At 34.0% G+C, this 17,535-nt stretch overlaps 4 protein-coding genes across 5 annotated transcripts; 2 read left to right on the top strand and 2 right to left on the bottom strand.

The window, feature by feature from the left end:
- Nucleotides 1-2,096: 2,096 nt before the first annotated feature.
- LOC122598507 ((E)-beta-ocimene synthase, chloroplastic-like) lies at nucleotides 2,097-4,175 on the top strand. Its single transcript, XM_043771101.1, has 3 exons — nucleotides 2,097-2,315; nucleotides 2,415-2,665; nucleotides 3,660-4,175. The coding sequence occupies exons 2-3, from the start codon at nucleotides 2,504-2,506 to the stop codon at nucleotides 3,963-3,965; spliced, it is 468 nt and encodes a 155-aa protein (XP_043627036.1). The 5' UTR covers nucleotides 2,097-2,315; nucleotides 2,415-2,503; the 3' UTR covers nucleotides 3,966-4,175.
- A 738-nt stretch (nucleotides 4,176-4,913) lies between these two features.
- On the bottom strand, nucleotides 4,914-9,532 carry LOC122595244 (threonine--tRNA ligase, chloroplastic/mitochondrial 2). Of its 2 annotated transcripts, XM_043767578.1 has the most exons (8): nucleotides 9,147-9,532; nucleotides 8,554-8,700; nucleotides 8,289-8,436; nucleotides 7,945-8,198; nucleotides 6,690-7,067; nucleotides 5,956-6,264; nucleotides 5,386-5,586; nucleotides 4,914-5,290 (listed from the first exon to the last, which is right to left on the bottom strand). In XM_043767578.1, exons 1-8 carry the CDS (start codon nucleotides 9,471-9,473, stop codon nucleotides 5,030-5,032), a joined length of 2,025 nt encoding a protein of 674 aa, XP_043623513.1. In that variant the 5' UTR covers nucleotides 9,474-9,532; the 3' UTR covers nucleotides 4,914-5,029. The 2 variants fall into 2 exon arrangements, with proteins under 2 accessions (XP_043623513.1, XP_043623514.1); XM_043767579.1 differs by lacking the exon at nucleotides 9,147-9,532 and having other exon boundaries at nucleotides 8,289-8,467; nucleotides 8,554-8,619.
- Nucleotides 9,533-10,975: 1,443 nt separating this feature from the next.
- Nucleotides 10,976-14,342, top strand: LOC122598168 (putative MO25-like protein At5g47540). The gene is made up of 11 exons (XM_043770768.1): nucleotides 10,976-11,262; nucleotides 11,894-12,055; nucleotides 12,208-12,326; nucleotides 12,496-12,570; nucleotides 12,693-12,786; nucleotides 13,067-13,126; nucleotides 13,224-13,289; nucleotides 13,544-13,642; nucleotides 13,735-13,779; nucleotides 13,888-13,990; nucleotides 14,060-14,342. Exons 1-11 carry the CDS (start codon nucleotides 11,137-11,139, stop codon nucleotides 14,170-14,172), a joined length of 1,062 nt encoding a protein of 353 aa, XP_043626703.1. The 5' UTR covers nucleotides 10,976-11,136; the 3' UTR covers nucleotides 14,173-14,342.
- Nucleotides 14,343-14,427: 85 nt separating this feature from the next.
- LOC122598244 (cytochrome b561 and DOMON domain-containing protein At5g35735-like) lies at nucleotides 14,428-16,224 on the bottom strand. Its single transcript, XM_043770846.1, has 3 exons — nucleotides 15,473-16,224; nucleotides 14,935-15,189; nucleotides 14,428-14,851 (listed from the first exon to the last, which is right to left on the bottom strand). The coding sequence occupies exons 1-3, from the start codon at nucleotides 16,082-16,084 to the stop codon at nucleotides 14,561-14,563; spliced, it is 1,158 nt and encodes a 385-aa protein (XP_043626781.1). The 5' UTR covers nucleotides 16,085-16,224; the 3' UTR covers nucleotides 14,428-14,560.
- Between the last annotated feature and the right edge of the window lie 1,311 nt (nucleotides 16,225-17,535).

Below are 17,535 nucleotides of genomic sequence, written 5' to 3'. Positions count from 1 at the left end.
GATTTGAAATAAGTGTGATTTGAAATAAGTTTGTTTTGAAAATAAGTTGTCTTTGAATTATGTCTCTGCTTTTCATATTATAATTCAGCTTTTGTCATATCCGTCACTGGGCTTTTTGCTCAGCCGTATTCTTTTTTTTTCTTTCTTATACGGCAGGTAATCAAGCGGGCTTCGGGATCGAGAGAAGAGAGTAGATAGAAGTGGTCTTAGCAACCCCTCGGCTTTAGAGTTTAAATTCAAGAATTAGTAATTTGAATGTTTTGTTTAGTTGACTTTTAAGTTTGACTTTGGTTTGATTTTTTGAATAAGATTAATGCCCTTTTGGCTCTTTTAGTTCTTTGATATCATTTTGTATTGTTTAGAAAATTTGGGGCGTTACACGAAACCTATATATGTTCCTATCTTGTTAGGAATTTTAAGTAAAAAAATCATTCTTTTATGGAATTTTCTCTTACATTTATTTTGATGTTTGTGTACAATAGAACCTCTATAAATTAATACTCGATAAATTAATAATTAACCTCGATAAAACTAATAATATGTCCTGTCCCAACTTGGGACCAGTGCAAAATTGGACACAAATCAATAAAATAATAAGATAATAATTTTTTTGAAACCCCAAGGTAAATATATAGGTCCCATCAAAATTATAAATTAATAATTCCTTAAATATTCTAAAATTTTAATATGGTTTAGTAAAAAATGAATCTATAGTCACTTTAAATCTATGTTGAATATATCTTTATATTTTTACATTGCATTTATGAGTTGAGACGTTATCCAAGTGATTGATTTCAAAACTACTGTATCATCCTCAACTTCATCATCAACTAGATTTTGAACAGTATCTATCACAATTTCTTAAATGCTTTGAACCTCACTAACATTCATTATTATCACCAGGATAATCTTGCAGCTCATTCACATCCGTTTTGTGCTAATAATACATACCCATAATCAAGCTCTCAAGTTCACGAATGTCTTCTCCATACTTTACATTGTTTAAATTACTTGAGCCGATTGAATTCATTAATCGAATTTTATCGTGTCGAAAGCAATTTGCTTTGGACTCATGTTTCATTTAATGTGTGAATGTACATTGGATATGAAAATTTTAAAAGTGATACATGAACCTTTTTAAATTAATAATTTATTAATTTATCGATATAATAATATCTCGATAATTGAATAAAATATCTTGGTCCCAACTTTATTAATTTATAGAGGTTTTACTCTATTTACATATAATTGATGTCTAACAGTTAAAAGGAGACAACGAACCAATTACAAGTCAAGATCGAGTATTGTTTTTTCTATATTGATACCACATATAGTTGGGCAAATTAAAGAAAATAATATCGATCTATTGCATTAACCCATGTATGTTTGGTAATTAAGCTAGTGAAAAGAAAATGAATTGATTTCTTATGTTTGATAGATTTCGTTCGTAAAATAAAAACACGCGCGGAGAGTTGATTTCGTAATTAAGAAATGTGTTTACATAACGTGATTTCTCTATATTAAGCATAGATCGTACGTTTTGAAGGCAATTAAGGACATTGGGTAATTATTGCCGGTTGCATGCCACCATAATTCAAGATCGATGTTGATCGCCACAATCATCCACAACTACCAAATACTTTGGCTAGTGTCCGTAGATTAATTTTTTTTTTGAAAGGTGAATTTCGCTTTGGAACTTCGTGTCGCGATTCTACAACGTGAGGTCTAACATACGTTGTCTTAACCGGGTCCACGTTAGAGAGCTTTCTCGAAGTAGAAATGCCTATTTCAAATACCCGATGGGGGGAAAACCCCTACTAATCTGCCCGAAGGCACGATGATCAATAGGGGTAAACACTTGAGCTAACTAGGAAGTACGTGTCCGTAGATTAATTAATTCCTAAATGTTGTGCCATATAGTTTTATCCAGCTAGCTAGCTAGCTAGACCACCCAATTTTGTAGGAGTACTGTTTCTTTGACTTCAGATTTTGATGGTAACGATGGACCAATATAGTTAATGTAACTTTTTGTTTGTGACCTCGCTATATAAATTAAATGGCATGCAGGTGTTCAAATATAGATATTTGATACAATATATAAAACTTAAATTGAAAGATACCTACCTACCTAGGGTGATCAAATAGTATTGGTGGTTTATTGAAATGGAGCTAGCTACTAATAGTAGTCATGTATCTGTTTACAAGCCAACTCTTTGGAGTCCTGATTTGCTCTTTACAACACTGTCAACGAAATGGGTTATGAGACCTTAATTACACATGGTGGAAAAAACATCATACCAATCCTTTCTAAAGTGGTTAGTATGTAGTATATTTACTTAATTGTGTTACTTTGAACTTAATTGATCCCACAATTATTATTAACCATATATGCATGCATGTTGTTAATTAAATAGTGGGGAGAATTAGTAGAAGCATTCCTTGTAGAAGCAACATGGGCTCATGGAAATTGCATACCATCCTTGGAAGATTATCTCGATAACGCATGGAGATCAGCTTCAGGAGTGGTTATACTTATGGCTACTTTTTAATGAATCATGGCGGTTTCGGAAAAGATGCAATTGAATCGTCCTTGGAAAAGTGTCGTGATCTTTATAAATGGTCATCAATGCTTTTTCGACTCTACAATGATTTGGCTATTTCATCGGTATGTTGTAGCTTTCATTATACTGATAAAGTAGCTAGATGCATGTAACGCACCTTTTACTATTCTTATATATATATACTAGGTTTTTTACCCGCACAATGTGCGGCTATTTAATTCATTTACCAAAGCTTTTGATAATGATATTGATAATTAATAAATAAAATCCTGTTTAGGAAAATTCTGAGTTATATATAACTTTTTTTAATTGTCATCAATAAATCCAAAATAAACAAAATTAATGGAAGCTCAAGAACTTAAAGGATATTAGAATTCTCAGAAAAATTTAGTTATTATTAGTAATCTGTTTTTGTTTGTATCATTTTTCCCTGTCAAGTAGCCCGTGATCTATCTATCTAAAAGATTCAGATTTGTTAATTATATTTGATTTTTTTTAATCAAAATTTGGATGTATGAGAGATTTTTTATTTAATGCAATTTTATTAAGATTTCGGATGGCGTTAGTCTTTCAAATAAATAAGTTATATTTATAATATTCCATACAATATTTTTCTAATTAATTCAATTCCTCTATATAAATATAAATATAAATATAAATATAAATATAAATATTATATATTATATATATAAATAAATATATACAAAGAAGTATGGAGATGCCACATAGGATAAATCCTACGTGGCATATTTTTAAAATAGGTTTGATTTTTTAAAGGATTTAGAATCATTCGGTTTCCTACTGTTTTAATAATTATATATATATATAGGGGTTGGGTATCGTAAAACAAGTATTAAGGTAAAACAAATAAGACAAAATTTTGACCCTTAGATCATGGTTATATTGATGCACGACGATTCACAAAGAAATTGATGCACAATGATTTTTCATGATGCACAGTGACTTTTAGTGAAAAGAAACCTATTGTTTTATTTGTTTTACTTTAATAGTTGTTTTATTTTACCTAAAACCTATATATACATATATATATTAGTAGTTTCTTAGTTTCTTCTGATCTATATATATACATATATACAGGATGAGATAGACAAAGGTGGAAATGCGAATGCAATATTATGTTACAAGCATCAATATGGTGTTTGTGAGGAAGTTGCGCGCGGATATATAAAAACTCTAGTTGACGAAACATGGAGGAAACTGATCGAAGCACGAATAATTGCTTGTTCTACTGAAGAAGATTTCGAAGATTCATTGACCGATATGGCGATTAACCTTGCTAGAATTTCAAACTGTGTTTTTGAATATGGAGACGGCATTAAAGAACCAGATGAGGCTAGAGCCATGGATCAGATATTGTCCATCATTATTGAGCCGATTAATTAGTGTTCGTTATGGAAAAGTACTACTCGTACTTCCGATCCTTAACCTAGCTATAATATTATTATATTGGATTTAATCCATTTATTATAAGTCAGTGATATATAACTTGTAAGTGAAAATAATATTCACTGTAACTCCGTGAATGTTACTGTATTGGATGAATAATATTGTAAGGTTTCAACAATGAAGATATATAATCAGTTCTTCTAATAAGTGTACGTGTTGAAAAAGCATTAAACTTTCTTATTATCTATACTATGATATAAAAAAAAAAATATACTCTTTATTTTTGAAAACGTTAGAAATATGTATAATATTTACACATAACACTCTTTAAAATATTTTTATCTAAACTAATCAGTTAACATTAATAATTAAGTTACACAATCTATCATTTATTTATCAAAATATATTTATCAAACCATTTACATCAATTACTTTTATATCAATAACTTATACCACTCGGCTCTGTCTACACGGCTCCACCATCAACAGTCGTCCTCACCACCACACCGTTGTTGCAACGACCACCGTAATATTAAGTGAGTACTGAGTTAGTCCCAATTTGGTATTAAACAACCTACTTAAAAGTTTTGGACTTTGATTATTTTAATAAAATCTGATAAAATTAGAATTGAATTTTATGTTCTCACTTTGTTAGAATGTAAACACTTCTTGGGATTTGCATTTCTTGGGGTGGAGGGGAAAGAATGTCACTTGAGTTTTAAAAAAAACATATTCCATTAAATTTCCGTCTTTCAAACTTTAATTTCTTGAATGATTGCATTCCTTCCAAAAAAGAAAAAAATTGTAAATTAAGGTATCTAATCGAAGAAATGAATTAAGTTAACCCCTTCATTTTAGTTACTACTCAATTTAATCATCAATATATATTTTATATGCATAGTGAACAAAATGAAAGAAACTAATGAAGTTTTTAGCCAAAATGCATAAAGAACAGTGAATGTGTTATTATTTGAATGCAATTGTTTTACATGTGTATGTCTACCAAAATAACTAACCAACCATTTATCATTTGCACCAAAAATCTTCATATACAAATCGAGTCAAACAAAGGTTCGATTGTGAACAGCATCCTTGATCTTTCCAATAAAATCGTGAACATCCATAGTTCCTAACTCCCCACCAAATCTAGACCTAACTGTAACACTCTGCGTTTCAACTTCCTTAGGTCCCACAACAGCCATTAATGGTATCTTTTGCTTCTCTGCGTTTCTAATGAGCTTGGGCAGTCTCTCACCTGTGCACAACTCGGCTCGTATACCACTGACTTTCATCTTCTCGGTAAGATCTTTGCAGTAATCGAGCTGAAAAGGACATTCTTTTCATGTTAGAATCATGAACTAGAAACAGTATAATAGATATTTAACAAAAATATAGAAATCCTCAACTTTTATGTTACCTGTGTGTCAGTGACTGGTAGAATTCGAGCTTGAATAGGAGAGAGCCATAAAGGGAAATCTCCAGCATAATGCTCTATAAGAACTCCGAAAAAACGCTCCAAAGATCCAAGAACCGCTCTGTGAATCATAATTGGCCTCTTCCTTTCCGAGTTTGAATCAATATATGTGATGTCAAAACGTTGAGGTAAGTTAAAGTCAACCTACAAAGACAATTTTGTTTGATTACCGTTATAATACTCACAACTTGATTGAAATTACTTTTGGTGAGATGGGTAAAAATCATAATATGGATAATTTTTGTGTGGGTCAGAATGAGATGACCCACAACACATTTTGTCATATATAATTACAAGACCTATATCAAATGTAATGTTTTTGAATAAAAAGATTTAGGCTCCACAGGTTTGACATGTTACCTTTTAAGCTATATTTACATTTGAGACGTCAAAGATAAACATATCCTGAATTAATAGACCTGTTCATAAGTAAATGGATCGAAAATAGTACTTCTAATTTATCAGGTCCACTTCACAAACAAAAGCAAATCGCAAGTCCATAATCATACATACCTGTATGGTGGAACATTGCCACTTCCTGCCGAGGGCATCCTCAATCTTGAGATCAATCTTTGGGCCATAAAAGGCGCCACCACCTTCATCAATTTCATAAGTCCATCCTTTATCATTCAAGGCATCCTTCAACGCACCTGTTGCTTTGACCCATATATCATCATCCCCAACTGCTTTCTCGGGCTTAGTTGAAAGATTGACTTCATACTTATCAAATCCAAATTGGAGCAACATTTGCTCTGTAAGATCCAGGACACCCTTGATTTCATCTCTAATTTGATCCTCTAAGCAAAATATATGTGCATCATCCTACAAATTAACAATAGAAACACATCGAGTAAAATTAATAAGAAGCTAACACATCAAAATACAATGCATATAAACGTTAGGGGATGTGGATTTGCAATTTGAAACACATCATCTGATTAGATGTACTTGGAGAGTCGATAAAAATTAGTTTTTAGTGTCTGGATAAACACATAATATCTATTAATCTATTTATTTAGGTCCAAATAATCAGTTTCATACAAACTTCAGCAGAAGTGATCTTCTAAAGGCAAAAGCCACAAAACAAACTTTCGATTTAGCTTTTCATCTAATCTAATTTAAAAATTATCTTCCATTTCATGAGACTTAGTTTCCTTTCTTCACAAAAATTGTCTTTCTTATGATGTCATTACTGATAGAGTTCAAACATCCCCCTATTTTTGCCCAAGGGCAGATAAAAGATCTACCTGAGTAAAACCCCTAACGCGGAAAAGCCCATGCAAACTTCCTGATAACTCGTATCTATAAACCGTTCCTAGCTCTGCAACCCGAATTGGAAAATCACGATAAGAGTGAGGCTTTCGTTTGTAAATTAAAATATGATATGGGCAGTTCATCGGACGAAGCTGATAAAGTTCTTCCTCAATCTTCATCTGGTCATACATGTTCTCTCTGTAAAAATCCAAATGACCACTAACACTCCAAAGATCTGCTTTTGCTACATGTGGAGTATACAAAAGATCATAACCACGTTCAGAGTGAATCTTCTTCCACAAATCTTCAATTATGTGCCTCACTACAGCACCTTTAGGATGCCAAAACACTAGCCCTCCACCAGCATCATCCTGTATATATACAACAAATGGTTAAACAAATTATGCTTACACAAGAGATGGCATTGTTGAGACCAGGAACCAGTATGATGCACTTTATCAGGTTAATACTGATGAGGTTAGCACTCCATCTGCTAACCCTGTCAAACCTGCCGAAGATGATGAGGAGGAGGATGTCGAGTCAGATACATGGGAGACTGCTCAATTCATGAAGATGAATAACTAGCTCTGTTTTACATGCTTATTGTTTAGATTGCTAGTTGCTGTTTTCATGGTGGTTTCCTTATTTTGATATATTTTGGGTGTTCTGGGCATGTCCAGTCATTCAGATGATACATTTTCTGCATCACAGGTCCCCTTTATATATTGTGGGGGGCCCTGAGGGCATTTTTTTGTAAATGTCTTTCATTAATAAAACGTTTTCCTTTTACCAAAAAAAAAAAGAGGTAGCAATTTCAACCCAATAATATAAAAGTTGGTCAATTTTCAACCCAAATGCAAAAACATACAAAAAAAAAGACGGGCTAATGAATAAAACACATCATAACTTGTCTAACTTTGACTTAAATGCATATATCATTTGATCTAAAATAAATTATCTGATTTACTGTAATAGCTATGATACTTTGATAGATACTTAAGAACATACTTAAAATGGGACAAAAGGGTTAAACACTTAAACGTGTCACAAGTCGCCCAACTTACTTCATAAAATCATAGATTACAAATACAGTTATACAGATAACAAGGAAATAAAGATATAGGAGGCTCAGCCCAAATCATTTTTGGCCCAACCCAATTTGACTGGTTACCCTGTTGCCCGGTCCACCTTACCTCCTCAAATAATCAATAAAAACCAATTGCCCCAATATTGTGTAGGACTATCTACCTGTATAGAAAAGAGATCAAGATCTTGGCCAAGACGCCTGTGATCACGACGTTTGGCCTCTTCTTTGAAATGTAAATATGCTTTCAGCTGTTCTTCATTCTCCCATGCTGTGCCATAAATTCTTTGAAGCATTGGTTTATTTACGTCTCCTCTCCAGTAAGCACCCGCAACAGATTCAAGTTGTACAGCTCGTCTATTAATATTTCCAGTAGTTTCAACATGAGGACCAGCGCAGAGATCCCACCATTCATTACCTATAAACCAATTGTTAGCATTGGACTCATGAGTTTCATATGATCTCTGTCAAACTGAACCAGCTAGAAATACGGTAAGACAAGTCATACCAATATGATATATGGTAATAGGCTCTGACTTAATACTATCCAAGATCTCCATTTTGTAGGGTTCATTAATGGCGGTTATTCTTTTCTGAGCTTCTTCTCTTGTCACTTCTTCTCTAACTAGAGGTAAATTTCGACCAATGATACGATCCTACAGATGATTAAATAACGAATTACGTACCCTGAAACAACAACCTATTAATAACTTCCCGAGTTTACAACCCAACAAAGTATGGAAAAAAACATAAGCAGTGTTTGAACAGCTTACCATCTCTTTTTTTATCTTCTTTAGGTCTTTATCCGTCAAAGGCTCTATATCAAAATCATAGTAAAACCCATGCTCGATCCATGGACCAATCGTTACTTTAGCCTCCGGAAAGACTTTTTGAACTGCCATTGCCATAACATGAGCACACTGCATCCAAAAATATAACCACTTAGCCCAAACAATCATCTACGCGGTTACAACTTACATACACTATATCTCACATACAATTCGTTAATAGTCTCGAAATGCACATCACATTGCACATAATTCTACCTAATTCCATGTTTACTAAACATCCACACCCTAAGTTCAAAGCATAAATGTAACAAATATTTCATCATTACAATTTAACATAATAATTTCCAAATTTAACATAATATTTCTAATCTAAATCTATCACAATTTAACATCATAATTTCCAAGTTACTAAATTTTCTTACAAGCTTTAAAATGTAACCAAAATTTCATCAATACAACAACAAAATCCAAATAAATTCACAGTTTCTAGATACAAACTTTGACTTCCAAAAGTGAAAAACACAACAAAATCAACATTAACAAAAAAACAAAAAGAGGGGGAGATATGAATTTACAGTGTGACGAATTCTAAGGAGCGTTTGTGATGATTCATTAGTGGGAAGCACAACTTTTTCAATCTCTTTAATACCTTCATCGGAAATTTTCTTGTCATTGGCGGCGACGGCGGTAGATGGGTCAGTGGCGACGGCGGAGGCCGGAGATGATGAAAAGCGGTGATGGGGTTTGTTAAAAAGATAAAAAGATTGAAACTTTGAGTGTTTGGGAATGGGGTTTATGAAAAGGGAAGAAAGTGAAGATGGGTTTGTGGGTAATCTTAGAGATGAAGTGAAGAGTGGGTGAGAAAATGTTGAAGATGAAGCCATTTTGTGTAGGACAAACATGGCTTCAATCTTCTTTTTTTTTCTAACAGGTTGTTGTTGATCTTTAGGTTTGATATTTGTGGCCCTGGTTAATACAACTTGTATATGAAGCTCCAGTGGTAGCAATTTGTTTTCTCACTATGTATTTTCACACTTTGTTATTCTCGAAGCAAATTATATTTTGTTATAATTTTAAATATTATAAATTCAACAAAAACACTACGCCAACACCACCCCTGTCACCACCAACAATCGCCGTTGTCATCGTCATCACCGCCGTCGCGCCACCAATCTATCATCCTCTTGCCTACCTTTCCGTTCCAATTAGGCGTAACGTAACAATGCCATATACTGTTTGAACATCATCTTGAATCGTTTTCTATATATATAAATGAAGTCACAAATGTTTATTGGCAAAGACAAAAAGTGTCAAATTTAGATAAAAAGTAAAATTAATTTGATTATATAAATATTTGTTTATTTCTAAATTTATACTCATCTTATTTCTAACCTAAACTTATAACAATAGTAATTAATTATAAGCTCATTGTCTATCGCCACTATAACGGTTATACCATCGTTATTATTGAAACTCGAACCACCAGTGCTTTGTGCTACCACTATTGAAGCTCCAATGTTATAGTTATTGCCTTATTGTTATCCTTTTTTTCCTTTTTTTTCTCATTCTTTGTGTATATTTCCTCGATAAAGATGTTCTTAGGCATTGTAAGTTTACGAATCAAACTTGAAATAAAAATTTTTAAAATTTATGGGCCATTGAAGGGGTGAAACACCTCACTTTCGTCCCTTACATTCTTCCAAAGTCAGCCTCGTTTATGATGTAGATATGTAGCATAAAGTAAAAAACATGTAGTTCAAGACTCGAATTGTTAATCATTATTGTCACACAATTAGAATCGTCATGTTTTGGTGTCACACAATTAAAATAGCTATGTTAGCGATATAGCGCGTCAATAAAGCCAATAGGTCTGATGTCTAGTTAATAAGATTCTACCATATATAATACTCTATAATTTAAAATTATTATACTTTTAAATTCAAAAAATAAAAAATAGCTATTTATAATGTCACTAAAATAAATTTGTCAGACAACATTATCTATCAATTAATTTTCTAGCTACAAAGAATTTTGTTAATTGGTGTGTTTAGGATAATTGATTAACACGTTTAAAATTATCCTAGAAAATTTCCAAATTAATTTTCTGACTACAAATAATTTTGTTAATTGCGTGTGCTTAGGATAATTGATTAACACGTTTAAAACTATCCTTGAAAATTTCCAAATTAAACTAAATTGATAAGTATTTGAGTTTGAGCCGAACAATAGCTCTCAAAGATTTATATAACAGTTATTAAAAATTAGGTGATGAAAATAGATAATGATAAATATAAAATAATATAAAGAAAAAAAAAAAGAATACTTTATACATACGAATAGTTCCCGCTAAATCGGAGAAAGGGGGCTAAGCAGTTAGTATCATCATCTATATATCTCATTTCTTTCCATTCACATACGATATAATAATAATACTTTAAATAGCATATATTATATATATATTAAGCCCCAATCAAAATCCGAATTGATTGATAGAAGGGTGTTTGTGTGTTTGTTTGGGTTCGAAAGAAAGCAAAAACCCTAATAATCTGTGGTTGTGCCCTGACCATGCCAATGAAGGGGCTTTTCAAATCAAAGCCTCGGTCGCCCGTCGACCTCGTCCACCATCTCCGTTCTCTCCTTCCTTTCGCCGCTCCCAATCCCTCCATCCGTAAATCCAAACGCGATGAAAAGGTCCCCCCCCCCCCTCTCTCTTTCTATATCTATAGCTATATATTACATTGTATATAATTTGACCTTTATTGAAATTAGATAAATTGAAATAGTACGTGCCCTTTTTTATGTGAACTCGTGATGTGGTGATTTATATGGTGGACTAACATGTTATCGAATAACGAAACACTCGGTCATACGTTTCTAGAATGAAGGATTGTGTTGTGTTTAGCTTGAAAACGGGTGGTCTAACGACGCGACTATTTAGAAAGTTTGGTACATACATAAGAATGTCGTCTGAACGTATTCTATATATCATGTGTACCGGTGATGTGGTCCCCGTTTTGATGACGTGGAAACGTAGAAAGTTTGATACACAATATAGAATGTATAATATAGTACCTTTTATAGGTTTTGGTGACTTGAAAGTTTGATGAAGGTTTGGAAATGTATGATGCACATTTTAGCAAGTGTGACTATTTAAAGTTTGAGCAGGAATATGAAATTCGACATTCTATGTGGTGACTTATAGCTGATGCTTTTGTTGTGTAGTTGTGAAAGTGTTGGATACTTGGAATTGTATGTGCTTTTGAAGTTGTTGGCTGTGTGTTGGAACGTAAGTCTTGTTCTGAAATTTGCACTCATGGTGCAGATTGGTGAATTAAGTAAAGTGATTTTTGAAATACGAACATTACTTTATGGAGATGAACGGTCAGAACCAGCAGCAGACGCTTGTGTAAAGTTGACACAAGAGTTTTTCAAAGAAGACACCTTCCGCATGTTAATTGCTTCCCTCCCTGATTTGGACCCTGGGGTATGTGACATGAACCTTCTTTACTTGTAGGACTTATGGGATGGGGTGTATCTATTTGTATTTTAACTGTTCGGGGTCAATTTAAGTAATGATTAATTCTTGATTAATTTTTATTTTCGATGCTGTAAAGCAATGAGTTTGGTATCCTGCAGACACGTCAAGATGTTACACATGTCATCACAAATTTGCAGAACCAACGAGTAAATGGACGATTCGTTGCCTCTGAATACCTGGAGAAAAATGCAGACATTCTGGCTATGCTGATACCTGGGTGAGTCCTATGTTATCGACTGTGCTTTTTGCTACTTTTATGTCTCGTATGCTATGTAGCTTTGTTTAATCACCCATGATAAGCTTCTGGTCTTGAGTCTTCGATTTATAAGCTGTCCATTTGTTTTAGGAATCATGTTTGAGCTAATATAAGCATGTTCAATTTTCAGTTGTGATGACTCGGAGCTTGCTATATCATATGGTGCAATTTTAAGAGAATGTCTTCGGCATCAAGTTGCTGCAAAGTAAGCATCATTGACCATATCTAGGGTTTTTTTTATTGTTATATACTTGTATTGCTATATATTGTTGATGATTTTGTGTGCACGTGGTACATTGTAATATTACATTCCATGTTGTTTCACAGGTATATCCTGGACTCAGATCACTTTAAAAAGTTCTTCAGGTACATACAAGATCCAAGTTTTGAAATAGCATCAGACGCAGCATCAACTTTTAAGGTTAAGTATTGTGACATCCTCTGTGTATCAAGCTCTTAGCATACATCTTCAGCACTAGTTACACATTTCATGCTTTTCTTTCTTTCCCTTTTTATCATTTAAGATTCCTGTTGCCTTGTATAGTTTATTTCAGTAAGCTTCTTTCAGTAAGGTAAAAGCATGACACCTTAATCAAAATGATAAAATCGAACAATCCTTAGGATATCTATCATCTATGTATGTTGTGAAATTTTGCCTATTATTGAATAACATTGTGATTGTTCTTTCGTATTTGTTTCAGGACCTATTGACCAGGCACAAGTCAACTGTTGCTGATTTTCTTTCCAAAAATTATGACTGGGTAAGTGTTGTGTCCTACAATGCTCTTTTATTTAATATAGACCACGCACAAGTCAACAGTAGCTCCTTCTTTTTTGAATTATATATTTTTGGTTCAGTTCTTCAAGGAGTACAATACATTGCTGGAATCTTCCAACTACATTACCAGAAGGAATGCTGTAATGGTATGGTGTCTGTTTTTTTACCTCCGTGTCTATATTATTAAAAGTGTACTGGTATTTCATCTTCTTCATTGGCATACCGCATGGTATTCTTAGAAGATTAGGTGTATTAGTATCATTCCATATATATATATATATATATATATATATATATATATTATTTATTCACTTGATTGAATGTACAAAAGCTCTTTTGATTGTTTCTTATCTTTTATTCACTACTGTGGTTATTGCTGAGAATCTGCAAATTGTTTCAGCTGTTGGGATCAATGTTACTGGATCGCTCAAATGCCTCTGTGATGGTTCGATATGTGTGCTCATTGGACAACATGAGGATTCTCATGAATCTTCTTAGGGTATCTACTTTACGTCTGCTCAATTGCAATAACTTGACATATGTACATTCTGTACACTGGATATTGACCATTTTCATACTTTGATTTATTAGGACTCGAATAAGACCATACAGGTAGAAGCTTTCCATGTGTTTAAGGTAACTATGCTGCTTCCAATGTATGATAGTTAATTTTAATCCTGGTTTCTTAGCCTTCTTGTGCTAGTTATGTTTTCTGTAATCATTTTTCTCTTTTGTTTGGTATAGCTTTTCCCTGCTAACCAGCAAAAGCCTCCAGAGATAGTGAATGTGCTAGTTGCAAATAGGAGCAAACTCATTCGGTTTTTTAGTGACTTCAGTTTTGAAAAAGGTATATAAAGCTGTTATTCCGGTTTTATTCTACTCTAACAAGATGTTTAACAATTGTACTTTGCTGCAGCCAATGAGCAATTTGAATCCGACAAAGCTGAAGTGGTGAAGGAAATTGCCACCCTTGAGCTGAAGGGTCAACCATGCTCGACTTTGAAGCAATGCGAAGAAATTTCATGCTAATCAACCACCAATCGAACACTCTAAAACTAGTTGCTTGGTAACTCTTTTTTATCTGTTGAACCAAGTAGAAGAAATGCCTTCATATATTTCTATTTAACATGATATGAAGGCATGGTAGTTGGTTTTGTTTAGATGCTTCACATCTGAAGGTTGCCATTATTTTCTTTTGTTTTATGGAATGGTAACTGTTTTTCTTAGATCAGTAATTTGAACTTAGTCTAGATTTGTTTATTTTTCAATTTAGAATAAGTCGAATGATGAAATGTTTAATACATAATATATACCACTAAAAAGATTACAGTCATATCCAAAATATAAATCCTCTCAATAAATCATCAAAACATAGAATATAAATTAGCATTTGATCGTTTAGCCACAGGCGTCACCTCTATGCCGATTGGCCGTAGCCATTGCCCACATGTGTTCTTTTGTCTTCTTTCTTCCTTTTCAAAACAATGAACCATGTGTAAGCTTCCCAAATAACGGCATTGACTGCCAAAGAGATAAGTATTCCGATGTAGGCCCTCTTCCACTTCTTCTCAGGGTCCAAGATATCTAACCCCTTGAATACATTGATGATACTCAGGATGATGACAGCGTATCCCATGCTGTGGTGGTAAATGTTCCAGTAAAATCTGTATTTGTTGTCTGGTTTTGGTCTCAGGAGCAGAGCGAACGCCTAATATCACAATGTCAAATATGTTAGTTTGTTTTGTCGTATGCAAAGACTGAAAAGAAAGACGGTTGATCTGCTGACAATACCTGAATAGTCCCAAGGACAAATAGAGCAATTCCGATGTTGCGGTGAGTATTATATCTGATACCGGTGGAGTCGCTTCCTAGTTTGAGTCCAGTGGCCCATCCTGCTACACCAACAATATAGGCTGAAGCTTGGCAAGTAACATGGATGTAAAACCAGGCTGGGTTAGCTCCCTTGAACACCTTTAGATATCTTGCAGCCATGGCTCCCATCGGCATCATTACTCCCCAACTCACAGCATTCAGCACTCCATGAGTCTGTTTAAGCCATTCAGTCATCATCCAGATCCATAACCAGTACATATGATATCATTGCAACATCTTTAAAAGGTAAGTTTTATGTCATTTGTCTATCGGTGTGTGATGTGTCAACTAGGGCTTCAAACGAGTCGAGTAGAGTCAACAGTTTGTGCCAAAATAATGAAATATACTCCTTTATTTGGGTTTTATCATGTGGCCATGTGGGTATCTTAGTAACCCATGATACCATCTTTAAGTTTGAATCTTGAAATAAAATAAAACATGATAATAGTTGACTTACATTTCTCTTGCGCCGCCGTGAACCACCAACGCTACCACTGTTAGCCGTGGTTTGGCCAGTAGAAAAGTCCACATTCCCAACTGAATTCCTATTAGCATTACCCATCTGATGGATCCCTGGAGCTCCATTGGTAACAGGACCCACTTGCCACACCTGGTTAAAACTAGTCCTCCCAGCAGGCAACACCAAAGTTGCATAAATCACCACATCACCATTAACCATCTCAGCCCTGATCCTAGGCACATCAAAACTCAAGTCACTAGGCTGCAAACCAGTCCCATAACCACTAACCGATGAAGTATAGCCTTGAACCGACCCATTGGAGCTTATTAAACCAACTAGAGCTTGAGCTCCAACCATACCAGACCCACCAACATTAAGTCCCCAAGCCACCCATTGTGAGTTTGAGACTCCGGTTTGTCGGTAGGCCACATCAACACTAGCATTTGTTGGATGATAGTTCCAATGAAGTTGTGAGTTTAAAACAGGTAAAGTAACACATGTTGCAAACACATTGTTGTTTGAGAATGTAACAGTGTTGCAATTTTGTGCATAAGCTATGGTTAATATGGTTATCAAAATGAACAAAGTTGAGTGAAATGATTTGCCCATTTGAAAATGTTGTGGTGGGTTGTGTTCAAGATCAAAATGTATTAAAAAAGTTGTGTAAAGAAAGGAAAGTTGATGAGAGTAATAAAGTTTGTGTGTAATATATAGAGAGAGATAGATAGATCGAGACAAATGGGTTAGTTGACTAGACCGGTTCTTGATCGGAAAATTTAGCAGTCAAATGAATGCTGAATAAAGGAAGAAAGAAACAAATCTATGGTTTTACACATACATGTGTAACTGTGTCTACGTATAAAACTATAAATGGTTTTTAGTTTGTAAGTTGTTATACAAGTAAAATATAGTTAAAGAAAGATATTTGCTTCTGGTTGAAGTTGAATAATACGAGTAATATAATAATATTAATTAATAGATAACATAAGATAACTAGTGGGTTCATATAATACGCGTGCTTGTAAGCCTCCATTCCATGACTGAGTAATATCCACTATCTACCTAACCTTGCGTTGGGTTCCGTGACTCCATCCATATAAAAGGCAGTAAATAACACTTCATATTATCTTTTACAAATTTACAGGTTAACGGTTGGGATGAGATGAGTTTTAGACCGTTTTAATTTATCTATGGTAAAAAGACTGTTTCTTAGGTCTATATATAGTTGAAAGGGACTCGGTTTTGCAAAGAGTAAAGATTAAACCTTAACTTCTGTCTCAAACAGAAACAGTGTCAAGTATTTGATCTAAATCTTATTTGTTGATTCTGGCCAGATATAAATTATAAAAAAAAAAAAAACATGTTGTGCATCTAGGGGTGATCATGGGCTCAATACGGCCCGACCCAACCTCAACCCGGCTCGGCCCGTAACCCGAAAAATACAAAATATGTGGACCGAGGACCGGCCCATGTTTCATTGAGTCAGTCCTGTCCGGGTTAGCATGCGGGCTCGGGTTTTTTCGGGCCAACCCGTAACCCGGAGAACAACAATATATTTCATGGTTTTTAAGTGTTTTTATGGTTTTCTTAATAATTGTTTAACTACAATACAATATCTCATTATGGTTCTCGTTTTGGTTGTGCTTTAACTATCAACAACAACATTAAGAAATTATGTGAGAATTCCTAATTACATTATTAACATGATTTTACATAAAAAAAAAAAAAAGTGTGTTGGATGAAATTCAAAACCAAATCAAATACTGAAATACATATATAAATATATAAAAATACTAATAAATAATATTATTATTATAATATATAATATATATTTTTGTGAGTTTACATGAGTCATATAACAATGTAATGTCAATGTTGTTCGGGTTGGCGGGTTTTTCCTCGGGTTAGCCCGACCCGACCCGCAACCCGAGATTACATAAAATATAGTCCCGCAGACCGGACCATATAATTAACGGGTTGGGTCGGGCTCAGTTTTTTCGGGACGGTTAAACGGGTTTGACGGGTTGGTCCGTATTTTGATCACCCCTAGGTGTATCGGT

The sequence above is a fragment of the Erigeron canadensis genome, chromosome 4 (genome assembly GCF_010389155.1).
Source record: "Erigeron canadensis isolate Cc75 chromosome 4, C_canadensis_v1, whole genome shotgun sequence".
NCBI lineage: Eukaryota > Viridiplantae > Streptophyta > Magnoliopsida > Asterales > Asteraceae > Erigeron > Erigeron canadensis.
The sequence above is the reverse complement of the archived record's forward strand: the minus strand, read 5'-3'. Positions and strand labels throughout refer to the sequence as shown.

What these genes read in the sequence shown, in the direction of transcription:
- LOC122598168 (XM_043770768.1), top strand. Translation starts at nt 11,137, where the DNA reads ATGCCAATGAAGGGGCTTTTCAAATCAAAGCCTCGGTCGCCCGTCGAC. An exon ending in TCCCTGATTTGGACCCTGGG is followed by an intron (nt 12,056 to 12,207) that starts GTATGTGACATG and finishes GGTATCCTGCAG; the next exon opens with ACACGTCAAGATGTTACACA. An exon ending in ACGCAGCATCAACTTTTAAG is followed by an intron (nt 12,787 to 13,066) that starts GTTAAGTATTGT and finishes TATTTGTTTCAG; the next exon opens with GACCTATTGACCAGGCACAA.
- LOC122598507 (XM_043771101.1), top strand. Translation starts at nt 2,504, where the DNA reads ATGGAGATCAGCTTCAGGAGTGGTTATACTTATGGCTACTTTTTAATG. An exon ending in ATGATTTGGCTATTTCATCG is followed by an intron (nt 2,666 to 3,659) that starts GTATGTTGTAGC and finishes ACATATATACAG; the next exon opens with GATGAGATAGACAAAGGTGG.
- LOC122598244 (XM_043770846.1), bottom strand. Translation starts at nt 16,084, where the DNA reads ATGGGCAAATCATTTCACTCAACTTTGTTCATTTTGATAACCATATTA. An exon ending in CACGGCGGCGCAAGAGAAAT is followed by an intron (nt 15,190 to 15,472) that starts GTAAGTCAACTA and finishes TGGCTTAAACAG; the next exon opens with ACTCATGGAGTGCTGAATGC. An exon ending in TTGTCCTTGGGACTATTCAG is followed by an intron (nt 14,852 to 14,934) that starts GTATTGTCAGCA and finishes TTGTGATATTAG; the next exon opens with GCGTTCGCTCTGCTCCTGAG.
- LOC122595244 (XM_043767578.1), bottom strand. Translation starts at nt 9,473, where the DNA reads ATGTTTGTCCTACACAAAATGGCTTCATCTTCAACATTTTCTCACCCA. An exon ending in TCCTTAGAATTCGTCACACT is followed by an intron (nt 8,701 to 9,146) that starts GTAAATTCATAT and finishes TTTTGGATGCAG; the next exon opens with TGTGCTCATGTTATGGCAAT. An exon ending in GGCAATGTTCCACCATACAG is followed by an intron (nt 5,587 to 5,955) that starts GTATGTATGATT and finishes TTGTCTTTGTAG; the next exon opens with GTTGACTTTAACTTACCTCA.